The 15,362-nt window shown below is 45.1% G+C and overlaps 1 protein-coding gene across 2 annotated transcripts in view; it reads left to right on the forward strand.

The window, feature by feature from the left end:
• The window catches only part of GSK3B (glycogen synthase kinase 3 beta), a 702,432-nt gene that overhangs the window by 470,923 nt on the left and 216,147 nt on the right, over positions 1-15,362 (forward strand). For both annotated transcript variants that reach the window (XM_085621049.1, XM_085621050.1), the window contains exon 6: positions 1,709-1,815. In XM_085621049.1, coding sequence (XP_085477175.1) covers positions 1,709-1,815 — 107 coding nt within the window. The remainder of the gene's footprint in view (positions 1-1,708; positions 1,816-15,362) is intronic.

Consider the following 15,362-nt stretch of genomic DNA (forward strand, 5'->3'; position numbering starts at 1 on the left):
CTCTGTTAGCCAAGGGAGCCATAGAGAAGGTGCCGGCATCAGTAGGTCGTGGTTTCTATTCCCGCTACTTTCTGGTGCCCAAGCAAGATGGGGCACTTCGTCCTGTTTTAGATCTGCACCTCTGCAATCACTTCCCGAAAGAGGAGAAATTCAAAATGGTCACACTCTCTCAAGTCTTGTCTGCCCTGGACCCAGGAGACTGGATGGTATCACTGGACTTGCAGGACACTTATTTTCACATCCCCGTCCAGCCTGCCCACAGGCGTTATGGTAGGCCAAGAGCACTTTCAGTTTGCCGTGCTGCTATTCAACCAGTCTTTCCCTACATCGATTGGCTGTTGAAGGCAGGCTCGCCCGAGGCAGTCCTCCCACCTCCAGACTATGGCAAACTTTATTCACTCGCTGGGGTTCACTATCAATGTGGTGAAGTCACACCTGACTCTCTCAGATGTTCCTTTTCATCGGAGCGGGTCCTGACACAGTGCAGTTTCGGGCCTACCCTCCTAAGCGGCGATTCCAGGATAATCAGGCAATGATGCCGATGTTTCAGCCTCTAGCCTGGACTTCGGAAAGACCAACTCTGAGACAGTTGGTCCTTATGGCCTCCTCCATCATTGTGGGGACACACGCCCGTTGGCATAGGAGTGCTCTGCAGTGGGATCTGAAGTTTCAGTGGGTACAGCATTGGGGAGTCTCGCCATCATGGTCCAGATCTCGGAGGGAACCACACAAGACCTGCTGTGGTACCTAATGAACTACTGTGGGGCAGTGGCAGACCCCTCTCCCTTCCTCCCCAAGAGCTTACTGTGGTGACAGATGCATTAGTTCTGGGCTGGAGCAGCCTTCTGGGCGATGTAGAGATCAGAGGGGTCCAGACTCCACATCAACCTGTTGGAGCTCCGAGCAATCTGACTGGCATTGAAGGCCTTTCTTCCTTCAATCAAGGGAAGAATGGTTCAACTGTTCACGGAGACCACCACCGCCATTTGGTAGGGCAGAGTGGGGTCTTGGACCCTTTGTCAAGAGGCTCTGCGTCTCTAGACATGGCTGGAGCATCAGTGTGTAACCCTGTACGTAATTTTTCAACGCTGTGGAGGGAGAGGAGGGTCATTATAACCTACTCAAGGCTTAGTCATGCCCCCTCACACACTTAACGGTGGTAACAAATGCACACACATAGGGTGGTGTAAGATTCATATTGCACTGTCCCCATGTGCTCTGGTGGGTACGTTTAGGGTGCATGCTTAGAACACTACTTTAAGTTTCATATTTTCTGAAGTTCTGTTTGAGCATTAAGATATTATTTTGCCAGTTTAAGTGTAGCTAGTTGGCAGCGATGAGAGGGGCCCTCAACCTCTGTAGAAGCCTGCACTCTTCACGCTTAAAGTGCTTGCTCTCTTCACTACAGACATACATGCGTCTTGGTTCATTACAAATGAAACCTTTTGGAAATGAGTTTTCTGCAAGAGAAAAATGTTTGCTTATGCAAAGAAACATGGATGCCCACTCTGAACAAGTGTACAGACGACGTATATAATTTTGTGTTCTCCTGCCTTTTGTGTAGATGTGAAATTCTGAGTGAAATATTGAGAGCTTTTACAAGTATTGTTTAAGATCTGGTGTTCAGTTGTTTTAGAGAACAAAAAAGATGTACACACGTACCATTTCTAGGTTCGTTCTAAAATTGTGTTTTGTGTTTCCATTGTAGTGCGAAGCAGTTGGTCCGAGGAGAGCCCAACGTTTCCTACATCTGTTCCCGATACTACAGGGCGCCAGAGTTGATCTTTGGAGCTACTGACTATACCTCTAGTATAGGTAAGCACTTGTAACATATGTCACTTCAGTTTGTGAATTCTGTTTAACCTCTTGGCTGCTAAGACCTTTCCCCCAAGAATGTTGAGCACTTTTTTGGCTATTTGGAATAATTGGAGCATTGGCCTCCATAACATTTGGTATCCACGCCAAATTTGCTTCTTTTTTTCTTAAACATCTTGTGGGTTCCAAGCAAAGTCCTGGGCACACGTTCATGGGGTAATATACTTGGTTTGTAAAGTCTCGCAAACTGAGAGAGCCTGAGTACAGGTGATCCCAAGGAGTCAGTGCCTCTGAGTGCGGTAGAGGACGGGTAAGCCACTCTAACCGTCAACCTGCAACATGTGTGCTGCATGCAGTCTCGACACTGGTTCCACCCCTTTACTCAGGCTTATCGTCCCACTATTTTTACAATTTATCACTCTTTCAAATGCATTTGCTTAAGACCAGCCGGGTTGGAATTATCACCGGCAGAGCGCCCTGATGAAGTCACGGGACAAGTTCCCTTTGTGAAGAAACACGTGTTGGCTGGTTGTGTGTTTTCAATAAGGAACAAAAGAAACCTAAGAAATATACCTGTGTCGATCTCACAGGTTACTCTCTGATTGCGAGACTTTACAAACCAAGTATATTACCCCATGAACGTGTGCCCAGGACTTTGCTTCTCTTCATTTGTGTGGGCCCCCACCCACACATACACAGGGGTTTAAGGGTAGTTCCCATGACCTGGCAGCACCGTATTTACCTAGAACCTACCATACCTCTCGCGTACTAGACAGACCGCCAAACTTCCTGATATTCCAAAAGCCTACACAGTGACAATATCTTGTGGATTCCAAAGGTACCCAGGGTGTGAGGATTCCCTTAGAGGGGACCGATAAAAAGCCAAGATATAGGTAAATTTCAGGCTTTTTAAGAAAAAAGGGATCTGCAAAAAAGTGTCATCCCCATAAAGTCGCATCAATTAAAGGTTTGCTGTGCTAAAGTGCCCTCTTCCCAGCTTACAGGAACATGCACAGTGGAATCAAAGAACAATATCTGATAGAGACTTCTAGCTGCAGATTCTTTACCTTAGAATTGTTCTCAGGCATCAGACTAGAACCAGAAACTTTTCAAGCAGTACTCTTGTGTGTTGGTAGGTGGTGTTGTTAAGCTCCACGTGCCATTGTTGGCGTGGACGTCCTGAAAGTGGCGCTGATCTGGAGAGAGCTAGCCTCCGTAATTTTTTGACTGTTTTTTTTCTTCTTTTTGTTGAAGCTTTTTTCAGATTTGTCCTTGTGTGGCAGGGATGTCAATAAGGATTCAAGCCCTGCGGTGCCCGTCACCGACAAATATCCTGCGCCTCATCTGTCTTTGGTGCTTTGAGCGGGACCATAGCGCCAAGACCTGCATCAATTGCGCCATGCACCCCAAGGCCTCGAGGGAGCGATCCCTCAAACTCCTTGCCGCTTGACATGTGACGGTCTATATCTTAGTTCAGAGGAAGGTCCCGGGTTCGCTCTCAGAGTCAGTCGTCCCGTTCCAGTAAATCCCTCAAGAAAAAGAACAAGAAGTCGTAGAAGATGTATTCATCTTCGCCTTGTCCGTTGAAGTCTTCCAACGAGACATGTTAGCATCGACACTTGAGGCCTGGTTCCAAAGTTTGGCCTCCAGTTGGGCTGTCTCTGCACCTCCTCGAGTTTTCAATAGTCTGAGTGACCCCTGTCCAACTTAGAGAATTTAATGAGGCCATGCACCTCATATTTGGCCAGCTCAATCAATCATTGATTGATTGTCCAACTTAGAGAATTTAATCTCAATCAATCAATGATTGATTGATTGTCCAACTTAGAGAATTTAATGAGGCCATGCACCTCATATTTGGCCAGCTCGTCCCCATCGGAGTGTCTTTTGGGCCCCATGGTTTTGGAGGGGCCACTAATGGTCTTCCATCGATGGGTTCGCCCTCAGCGCCAGTCAGGACGCTGGGATCCACAAATAGATCCACACCGGCGCCAGTCATTTTATCTCCACCTTCCTCAGTGCCGGCCCCACTGTCGATGCTTAGTGCACCAGCAGAGCTGTCCCCATTCTCATCTCTGACTCCAATACTGAGCCGATTTGGAGCCATTCAACGCTGAGCCGGAGCCGAAGCCCTATTCCTCTGGGCTCAGACTTGGAGTAGATTTGGATGGCCAATGGACCCTTATGAATACCAGCCCCTAGACCCCAATGAGGACACTAGGTGTGAGTATTTGGCAAATGCCAGAAGACTGAACACCTCCCCAGGTACTGGCTTGGTCTCTCCTACCGTGGCCAGGAAGGAGGGAGCCTCATTTGCTATGGTGGCAAGGATGGAGGCTGAGGTTCAGGACTGTAACCTGCCTTCAATGGCAGTCAAGGCTAACATCTTGACTGAAGTGCTTCAGCTGGGAGTTACTCCTTCTAAACAGCTTCTCCCATTTAATTAAACCCTCATGGATGTCCTGCTTGGGGCCTGCTCCAAGCCATACACAGGGGCTCCTCTGAACAGGACAATTGTCTGCTGTCATCCCCCAACTTCCTCACACAGCACCCTATCCCAGGGTGGTTTAAGCCCCCAGTTTATTCTGCCTGCCTGGCACTGCGGTCTGTAAACACCGCATGCCTTTTGGACCATTACCCCATTCACTCTGGGATTCAGTTGCACAGGTGCTGCCTGTTTTCTCAGAGGAGCCCTTGGCCATATTCTCCCCAACTATGGTTTATGGGAGAGACGCACCTAATTTCACAATTCGATGTGGGCTGGGCACGACAGACTCGCTAGACAGTGCGCTTTCTTAGTCAGCAGCCTTACACACCGTGCCTGGCTGAAGACGAATGGCTTTTCAGGGGATGTCCAGGCTTCGCTTATGGAAATGCCCCGTTGATAGTTCCCATCTCCTTGGAGACGAGGCAGACTCCATTCTTGAGCGCTTCAAGGATAACCGAGCTACAGCCAGGTGCTAGGGACTTTCCTTGGCAACCTCCATTACCTTTCGCTCCTTTCATGGCCACAGAAGGTGCTTCCAGCGGTCTCTACCCGCCCAGCCACCACAGCAAGCAAGCCCCTCACCCCCTGTTTGGCCAGGGACGCAGTACAGTCTGGGTCAGGCAGACAGAGCTCGAGCCAGTCCACCACTCCCCCAGCAGCTGCAGTGTCCAGGCCACTTTAGTTTGCCCTTAGACCATTATGGGCAACTAGTGGGAGCAGGATACGGCATCCCCTGCTCCAGTTGAGGTTGATAAAATCCGACCGTTGTGTTCTAGACATTGTCCGACGGGGCTACTCCCTCCTCTCTATGACCACTCCTCCACCAATGCCACCAACTTACGACATACTAACGGAAGACCATCTTTCCTTACTCCGCCAGGAGGTGGCAGCTCTCTTGGCTAAAGGAGCCATATATACGGTGCCTGCAGCAGAAGTAGGTCGTTGCTGCTATTCCTGCTACATTCTGGTGCCTAATAAGGACAGAGGTCTTCATCCTATCCTAGACCTGCATCCTCTCAATTTCTTCCTGAATAAGGAACAATTCAAAATGCTCACTCAAGTCCTGTCTGCCCTGGCGTCAGGAGACTGCATGGTAGCATTGCACTTGCAGGGTGCATATTTCCCCATTCCCGTCCTGCCTACCCACAGATGTTACCTGTGGTTTATGGTCATGAGCACTTTCAGTTCACGTTTTTCTCCTATCGACTTACCAGCATCCCTCTGGTGTTCACCAAGGTGATGGTGATGAATGCAGCCCCTCTGCGGAGATCAGGGGTGCCAGTCTTCCCCTATCTTGACAACTGGCTGTTGATGGCGGGCTCATCACAAGTGGTCATCTCACATCTCCAGACTACGCCGGACCTCCTGCACATTCTGAGGTTCACTATAAATGTGCTCAAGTCACACCTGACCCCTTCTCAGACACTCCCTTTCATTGGAGCTGTTCTGGACACAGTGCAGTTTCGGTCTTATCCTCCCGAGCGGTGAGTCCAGCATATTCAGTCTGATACCAATGTTTCTTTCTCTATCCTGGGTTTTTGTGAGCCTGACTCTTGGGACTGCTGGGCCTCATGGCCTCCTGCATACTGTTTGTAACACATGCCTGTGGGCATAATCAGGCTTTTCAGTGGAACCCGAAGTTCCTGTGGCTGATCAGAGAAATCTCTCCAACATGGTCTAGATATTGGAAGGCGCTGCAAAAAATCTGAAGTGATGGTTAATGAACCACAATTGGCTCGGTGGCAGACTCCTCTGCCTTCCCCAACCAGATCTGACAGTAGTGACAGATGCATCCCTTCTGGGATGCGGCGGTCCTCTGGGAGAGGTGGAGATCAGAGGCCTCTGTTCAGCAGAATCTAGACTCCACATTAACCTATTGGAGCTGTGAGCAATCCGGCTGGCATTGAAGGGCTTTCTACCCTCGATCAAGGGAAGTGTAGTGCAGGTGTTAATGGACAACACCACTGCCATGTGGTACTGCAACAAACAAGGTGGGTGGTGTTGTGGACTATTTGTCAAGAGGTCCTAGACATGGCTGGAACCTCAGGACATATCCTTGGTGGGTCAGCACCTGGGCCGGTATTATACAAAGTGCCCAGAGGCGCATGGGGAGTTCTCGCCAGCTTTGCGCAACCCCGGGGCACTTTGGTATTACAGAATATTCGGTAATGCAGACCGCACTGGCGCAACTATAGCACCATTGCAGTCATCAGGGGGCATTCCCTCATTTCCAACGAGAGTGTGGCCCCATGTATATGAGGAAATCTCTATGCCTCTGTGCCGTATTCTAGACGCAGGCGCCGAGGTGAAGAAGCGGTCAGAAGGCGCATTGACAGTGCGCCCCCTGATGGCAGCCCTGTGGAGGGAATGAAGGGGGTCCAATGGACCCCCTAGGCATCCCATTGCAGGCAGGTGGAGTCGCTCATTGCTTCAGTCTGCAAGGGGATCTCTCACCCCTCTTAAACCTGCAGGCGGGTTGCTGCCTGCACAGTGAAACACAGAGCAGCTGCTTCAAAGCCACTTCGTATTTCACTTGAATGCGCTGTCCCCAGGGTAGCACAAGTTCACAGCTGCCTTGGGGATAGCACATTTAATCGAATACGCTCCACACTCCTTGTTAGCGCTGAGCGCACCTTTTGAAATGTACGCCCAGCTCTAACCGGGAAAATGCGCTGCAATGTATAATATGGCCTGAGGTGGGCTCGCTGGATAACAGGGCAGACTAACTCAGCTGAAGCTGCCTAGTGGATCATGAATAGCGTCTCCCCCTGGAGGTGGAGCAAGGTCTCTTTAAACAGTGGGGAGAGCCTTGGTTAGATCTGTTCACCGCCGAAAACGCGCAATGTCAGCAGTTTTGCTGGAGTTTCCAAGATGGCTCCTGCTCTGAGACTCTTTTTGGCTCCAGTGGATCTCAGGCCTCCTGTATGCCTTTCCACCCATGCCCCTCCTGCTCAGATTTGGCAAGCAGATAAGGAACGACTGGGCCCAAGTTATCCTTGTGGCTCCGGACTGGACTTGGAGAGTTTGATATCCTTAGCCCTTCAAGGTGCAGAGGGGCGTAAGGCAAGGCTGTGTTTTGACATCACTCCTGTTCTCATTATATACTAACGCTTTGGAACAGGAGTTGGTGTCACACACTAGGGACCCACCAACTGTAAATGCGCGCCCGATAGCCTCTCTCCTCTATGCTGATGACGTGGTACTTATGGCCCGCACCTAGGTTGGCCTACAGAGGGCGCTCTCCTTTTACACTAGTTTTATGGATAGGCTCAGTTTAAAGCTGAACGCAAAGAAAAGCTTTGATATGTCTTGACCTGGGTGTCCTTTTTAATAGAACCGGCTCTTGGACTCAGGCTGTTAAGGCCAGGAGCTTACTTTTCATGAAGTCCATTGCGGCCTTAATAAATTTTACAAGAAAACTGGGGAAAAGGCCATCTGAAATCCTATTAAAAATTTACCAAGCAAAATGCGTGAGCATATCAGTTTATGGGGCAGCCATTTGGGGTTTCCAAGCGTATTGAAAATGGCTTTTTAAGGTTAATTTTAGGAGTCCCAGCAAGTGCCCCAGTCTTTAATTGTCACAGCGAACTAGGAGTTGCATATATTTCTGATTTAATCAAAGTTCAACCGATTCTGCTGTGGCATAGAATTTGGACTTCGGCTAGTACTGGCCTTAATAGGGAAATAATAATGGATGCCATGAGATTAGATAATGCCGGCAAAATTGTTTGGCTTAAATATGTAAAAAATGTTATGCAGGACATTGGACGCCCAGAGTTCTTCACCTCACCTGAAAAATATGAATCTTATTAATCGGAAGGGTTTAAAAAAAGTTTGTATGACCCACCTAGAAGAAAATAGGTTAACTCTTGAGATGAACAAAAGTATGGTGGTTAAACATCAAATAATCACCATAACATGTGACATCCAACCATATCGATTGTGTTGTAGGCGTATACGACAGATATTTGTTAACAAGATCTAAATTTGGGATTTTCCATCGTTTGATTACCCACCCAGCCATTAATGATTGGTCAAGGGAACTTTGTCAATGCCCCTGTGACAATATCTCATTACAATCTACATTACATGCAATTTTATTCTGTAAATTTTATACCATTGAAAGGCGCAGATGGTTAACACCTTTATTAAAACAAGGAGGATGGAGGCAATGTCGCCCCGCCCTTGTGTACTTACAGATGTTGGGAAATTTTTACTGCATTGGATCTGTGATGGGTTTTCTAAAGAGTGTGTTGTGGACTAGTAAACGCCTAAATAACTAAATTACAAGATATGTAATAGGTCGGAATTATCTAGGGCGAGATGGCTCGTTTCAGGAATTATAGATCCCTTGTATGCACTTCACGAATTTTTAGGATTTTATACTCGCGAGATGTGTATTGATGAATTATACATGTAATTTATGCTGAAATACTTATTCTTTTTAATATGCCTGCTTTTATGATTTTAATGTCTAAAATCGAATAAAGCTAATTTTGATTTGATTTGATATCCTGAGCTATTGAGCATGGCCATCAGTCTGCTGATCAGGCTGCCCCATCGGTAGGATCTTCTGTCCTGTCAACTGGGGAGGGTTCTCCACTTGAACCCGTCAACCCTTCACCGTCATGCGTAGAGATTGAGCGGCGACAGCTGACAGCTTTTGACCTTCCACCCGAAGTCTGTGATGTTATCTTGACAGCTCGGTGTCCCTCCACCAAGAATGTATATTTTGGCCATTGGAGTAAATTTGTAGCATGGTGGGCTGAGAAACAGGTTGATATATTATCTTCTCCTCTTTTCCAGGTTCTTTTGTTTCTCCTAGACCTGGCCTAGTAGTGCTCTGCATTGGGCACTGTGAGCTGTTATTTATCTGCATTTTCAGCATTTCTGCAGCTGCCAGGTTAGACTTCTCTCGTCAAATCCCCTGTTGTCTATAGGTTCCTTAAAGGTCTGCAGCCTAGGTTTCCCCAGATCACTTTCTTCCTCAATGAGACCTTAACTGGGTTCTAACTTTCCTAATGTTCAATCCTTTTGGGCTGCTTCATTTTTGCCCTCCTATGCTCCTCACCATCAAGACAGTCTTTCTGGTGGCAATTACATCTGCCCAGGAGGTTAGTGAGCTACAGGCACTATCATCTCAGCCGCCCTATATTTAATTTTGCCCCAACAAACTGGTTCTTCGAACGCTAGCATCCTTCCTGCCGAAGGCAGTCAGCCCATTCCACATAGGCAGTCCATCACCTTGCATACCTTTTACACTCCACCTCACTGCTCCAAAGAAGAGGAAAAACTCCACTGGCTGGACCCAAAAAGAGAGTTGTCATTCTACCTTGACTGCACAAAAAGCATTGCCTGTGGACGATCAACTTCGTGGGGTATGTCTGGCCAAGAAAATGAAGACTGTACTGAAACGGACCATCACACGATCTTCAGATTTAAAATTAGCTACGCATTGGACAAGAAGCAACCCCCATGGGGTTTGTGTGCTCATTCCTCCCACCTGTGGTATCACGCGGAGTTCTGGTCCTGGACATCTGTCAGGCAGCAATGTGGGCCACATTCACTGAGCACTAATGCCTAGACAGTTTGGTCCGTTGGGATAGGCACTTCGCCCATTCAGTCCTGCAGGATTTTTTGGTGTGAAATTGTTTCGCAGACGTACCTCCGGGGAGGTATTGCTAAGCATCTACTATAAGGTAAGGATCTACGGCTAGTAGTGTATATCAGATGAAAAGCGTATTTATCTTCGGTAATCGCGAAGCTGGTAGAGACTGTATCTGTGGATTCTTTACCAACCCACCCATCCACCTCATGCTGTGAACTGATTTCTAGGGACAGGGCTTTTCTCTTTCAGAGCCCTAGTTTTACACGCCATTGATCAGTGTTCTTCATGGCTTCACGATCCTGGTGTGGAAGGTCGCAAAAAAACTGGCATCAGCACGCTGGGGTGGTACCTACAAAGGCACCGCGCCTGTGCCTTCTGACGCGGATGATGCTACATGGAGCTGAACAATGCCACCTACCGGCGCGCAGAGGTACTGCTCGAAAGGTTTCCAGATTCAGTCTGAGGCATGGGGATAATTCTAATGTAAGATTTCTGCGGCTAGATAGTTTGTACCAGAGAAGGTATTACTGAATGTAAGTAACTTGTTTTTTTACTACAGTTTTGACATTTTTCAAAGATGTTGCCCATTTTTCTTAATTTTTGTGCTTTCAACCTACTTCCAGTCTGTGTTAAAAACAGGTGTGAAACCCATCAGGGATCTTGGAAAGCTGTAGATTTCTGAAAAGTAGACAACGTTTTGAATTCATCAAGGGGTCATATCTGTAGATCCCTCAAGGTTTTGCCAAAGAAACTAATGGTTGAAATAACTGGCCGTGGAGATCTTATAGGGTTTGTTGGTTCTCCAAGAAACCGATGTACCCGGAGCTTACATCTGAGCTGCACTGTGCAATGGTTTTTCATCCTGTACTGACGCTACAGCAGTTCATATGGTAAAATTCAAAGAGTGAAAAATAGGTATGAAGGAAACCTATGTATTGCTGAAATGTACACCAGATACTGAGTTTAGGAGCAGTGGTTATTTGTACATCTCAGAATGTGTGGGTACCCATACTTGCATGTGGTTCAGAGGGCGTTTTGCACGATGTCTTTTTTTTTTTTTATGCACTGGCTTAGATTGGAAGGCACAAATGGAGAGAAATCCAATTAGTACTTTTGTATGCTTCAACAGCTCTCCTGATAAAAATGATATCACTGGTGTGGGTAGGCCTAGTGTCCGCAACAGGAAAGGGCCCATATCCCAACATGGACATATCACATTTTTCCACTAAAAACGACCCTTATTTGCACTGTGGGTAGCTATGAATTTTGGGCGCTAGATCAACTGGTAACTAGGGAAACCTAGCAAACCTGCACATTATTGAAAACCAGAAACCCAGGGAAATTGAGTGTGGGGTGATTTGCGTGGCTCTCACCGGGTTTTCTTCTTAACCAGAAGATCTTGAAAAACTTAAACTTTGGCTAAAACACACATTTTCCTCGCATGTCTTTGAATAAAACTTCTGGAATCTATGGGAAGCCTCAAATTTCCTACAACCCAGCATTCCCCCAAGTCTCCCGATTAAAAATGCTCCCCCACGTTTGTGGCTGGGCCTTGTGTCCTCTATGCTATGGGAACGGATTAAAACAAGGTCAGTGGGAGTCCCCTCGCTATTTCAGGCAAAATTTGAGGTTTGCAGGGTATTGTGGGTAAGAAAACCATGGAATCCACGTGAGGGGCTCAACCCTGAAATCCACTGTGTGTAGTTTCAGACGTGTTTATGCCTGAGAGTATACCAGCAGCCATAGCCTTATGCTCAGTGATCTCCTTTTAATAGGTATTCTTTCAACTACTCCTTTTGTGGACCGTTTTAGGTGAGTGAATGGTCAGCTTTTTTGCTTTATGATTTCGATGAGACCTATTGTTTACCTGAGTAATTTATAAGGTAAAGAGAGAGTACACAAACAATTCTATGGTTCTCTCTCAAGTACAAGATAGAAAAGATCAAACATATTACAATCACAATAGGAAACACATAGTTTGTTTACAGGAGCTTTGGAAAGATTCTGTGTGAAATTGTCCAAAGTTATTAGAAATGTAATCTGCTGTCAAGTCACCAGTGAAAATGGCACTCAAAAACATCTCCGATATTTTTAAAGATTCTGAAGGATGTATTTATATTGATTTCATTAGGAATAGAGATCCATAATATGGGCACAGTGCATTTGAAGGATTGCTTTAGCATTCTTATTTTTAGCAAGGTTCGATGTTAAAAACACAGGGTATTGGAGCCCGAAAGGGTGATAAGGCCTCCTGAGAAGAGCAACTTCTAAGACCATTGTTCAGAATCACAGAATGAGTATTTTATGAACTGTACAGACCAACTTAAAAATACTTGTGGCTTTATTCAGGAGCATTTGGTGGTGATGGTCACCATAATTCGGGTGACATCTTCAAACTTTCTAGGTCCTGAAACGAATTAGCAATTAATTATGGTTCTGTTTTGACTTGGTTAGTGGCATACCACTGAGGAACGTTTTGCCTTAGTCTTCTCTTCAGTAGTGATTGACACACTGCTTTAAAGTCCTCTTCTGGAGTGAATGGTTTTCTTAAAGAATTCTGATTTTGTTCTGTGTGCTTTTAACTAGGAAATTAATGTAAGCAGGTAGGTTCACATTTTTTCTTTCTTAAATCCCAATTATTTAGAGCATTCAGTAATTCATGGCTTGCCAGTTGACTGAATTGAGCGAGGATTTACTTAAAATGAAACACTATGGGGGAATTGGAGATTGGTAGGAATTCATTCTTCAATAGATTCAATTTCAGATGAAGACATCCAAGAGGGATTAACTATGGAAATCCTTACTCTTGGGAGGAGAAGTTCTTATTCAAATGTGTATTATCAGCATATAGATGGCAAGTGATATTTGAGTTTCTCAGAAAAGAACTGACCGGTTCAATGTAAGGGTTAAAAAGAGTAGACAATGGGATCAAGGCTTTAGATGCTCTTGTCAAAATAGATAAAGTTTGTGGAGAGTATTGACATTTTTATATGCTAATATTGTTTTCTAACTATTAGAAAAAGCCCTGAGAGAAGAACCTTCCCTCAGGATTTTTTGGAGAAAGAAATGAGTGACCTTGTCAACCACTGGGTGCAGGTACCAGCATGTGTAGGCATGATTTATCTTTGTCTAGGATATGCAGTTCATGGTCTTCTATTTGTAGCCTAGGAGTCTCAGTGCTATAGCCTGGCTTCAAATCACATTGAGAGTGAGCAAAAAGGTGTTTTCTACAACATGTGATTGCATTAACTGCAGTGCCACTCAACTTTGAAGGACTTTGGCTAAGAAAGGTATGTTCGGCACAAGACAGGGATTATTAAAAATTTCAAGATAAACATCAGATTTATTTAATAGTAGAGTAACCTGACCAGTAACAAACAGAGAACAGTGGTGCACCACTTTTGTAATATCTGTATTTGTGCAAAGTATATTCACAAGCTTGCACGAGGAGAAGAACATTTAGAGACTGTCCAAACCTTCATCCATGGTACAAATCATTAGAAAATGTGTGGCCAACAGTCCAATGAAAAAGGGGGAATCCACCCTTTGTCCAGTACTTCAATTGGTGTGGCTCTGCAGGAGACACGACTATCCTCGCGGTCTCGAACGGAGACAGAACGTTGCGGCAAAACGAGTTTGGACAGTCCCTAAATGATGTTCTCCTCATATTTCTCCTATTGGATGAACATTGACAGGAGCTTTGTTTCCTTTCTTGAAACATATATTGCATGAATCCATAACCTCCACCTTTAGATGATGGATTGATTTCTATATATCCTGTGCCCTGAAGAAGGCTACCATCAAGTGGACGAAACGCATTGGCTGGTTTTCCTTGGCACATAACTATGAAGCAACAACAAAGAGAAGACTCCTAATAAACTTTGCAAGCTTGTGAATATACTTTGCACTAATACAGATATTACCAAAGTGGTGCACCACTGTTCTCTGTTTGTATCTCCTTTCCCTAAACTAGGTTGTCATCCTTTGAAAAGATGGTGCATACAGGGTGTGCACACATTTTTAAACAAACTCTGTTTATTTACTTTTTTTTAGGGGAGATAAGTGAGGGTTATGCATGAGTTATGGTCCACTGCCCATTTTTTCTTGTGTATAACCTGACCAGTTGTTAGACAGCCACAAAAACAATAATGCCATTTAGCTAGAATATGACGTTAGATGTGCTAAAGTAGGTTTTTGATAATATAATTTACTTGTGCTAAATAGTAGTTCAAGGTTTGCTGAGGATAGTTTTTGGCACCAGAGATATCCTAGCCTCTGAGATTTTCTCTCATCCTTAAGTTCTTTTGAATACTAATAGTTAGGTTTCATATCTTTCCGTCTCTTCAGTTCTAGCTAGTGAGCTCAGCTGTGATCCCTGATGTGCCCTTATTATAACTATCTTTGAGATTATTCTCCAGCTTCACTGGGATATCTTGTCAGTTTGAAGAGACTCCTCAAGCCATGGTGGATATGTTAATGCCCCTGCAGTCACTAATGCATTGTATGGTTCTACCCCCATCGACCTGTGGTCAAGACTTCGGTTAATAGGAGAGAGAAAAAGGAATGAAGAAGTGATCTAGTCAAACAGTGGTCACTGGGGTCTCCGTTATAAGAGTCGCCTTTGATTTTAAAAGATCTAATATTGGGCACCTCAGATAGGCAGGCTGTGAACACAGTGCAGTAACATTGTTAATGGAAAAATTTTCAAATCAGAAATTTCATTGCCACTTTAATTTCCCTATTGTAAGTTGAAATGCCATTGGAAAATGTTTATGATAAGGAACTTCCTATAAGTTGCATCAGATTGTGTCCAAGGAGGTGGGAAAAGATGTTGATTTTGGGTTGCATGTTTTTGGTTTTCATTTCCACTGACATATTTTGGAAAGTGGCTAATTGTCCATTTCTTTAATTCTTTAACACAAGGAGGAACCATTCAGGAATTTTTCCTTAAAGATTATTGATTAGGATAATTTCTGGAATTTGTAACCACTGCTAGGCCAATGGTCTGCAGCTGTGTTGGAGGCAGTTGAATAAGTGGTGAACAATGTTTGTACTAATAATCTAATTATTTGATATCTCACTGATGTTTGTGATGAGGACCACTTCTGGTGGATTGAGAATCCAGTCTTCTGAAGCTTGTGATGATGTATTTTAGAAACACCTGGAGGGGAACTTCTAGTGCCCTATGTTGTGTAGTCTAATAATAGTTTTACATGAGATCATTATAAGTCATGAGCACTTAAGTGTGTGTGTGTGTGTATTCACTTAAAAAACCATAGGTTTCACACATGTTATAGTTAGCTGGACATTTCACTCGTGAAAAACCATTGAAATTCCCCCGTTATAGTTAGTGCAGGCAACTATAACTCACGCGACCGCAATCCTCTGCTGATGACGTCAGATATTACATCACTGTATTTAGACACTTATTTACCCATGTCTTCCATTAAT

This window comes from Triturus cristatus, chromosome 8, assembly GCF_964204655.1.
Source record: "Triturus cristatus chromosome 8, aTriCri1.1, whole genome shotgun sequence".
NCBI classification, from domain to species: Eukaryota; Metazoa; Chordata; class Amphibia; order Caudata; family Salamandridae; genus Triturus; species Triturus cristatus.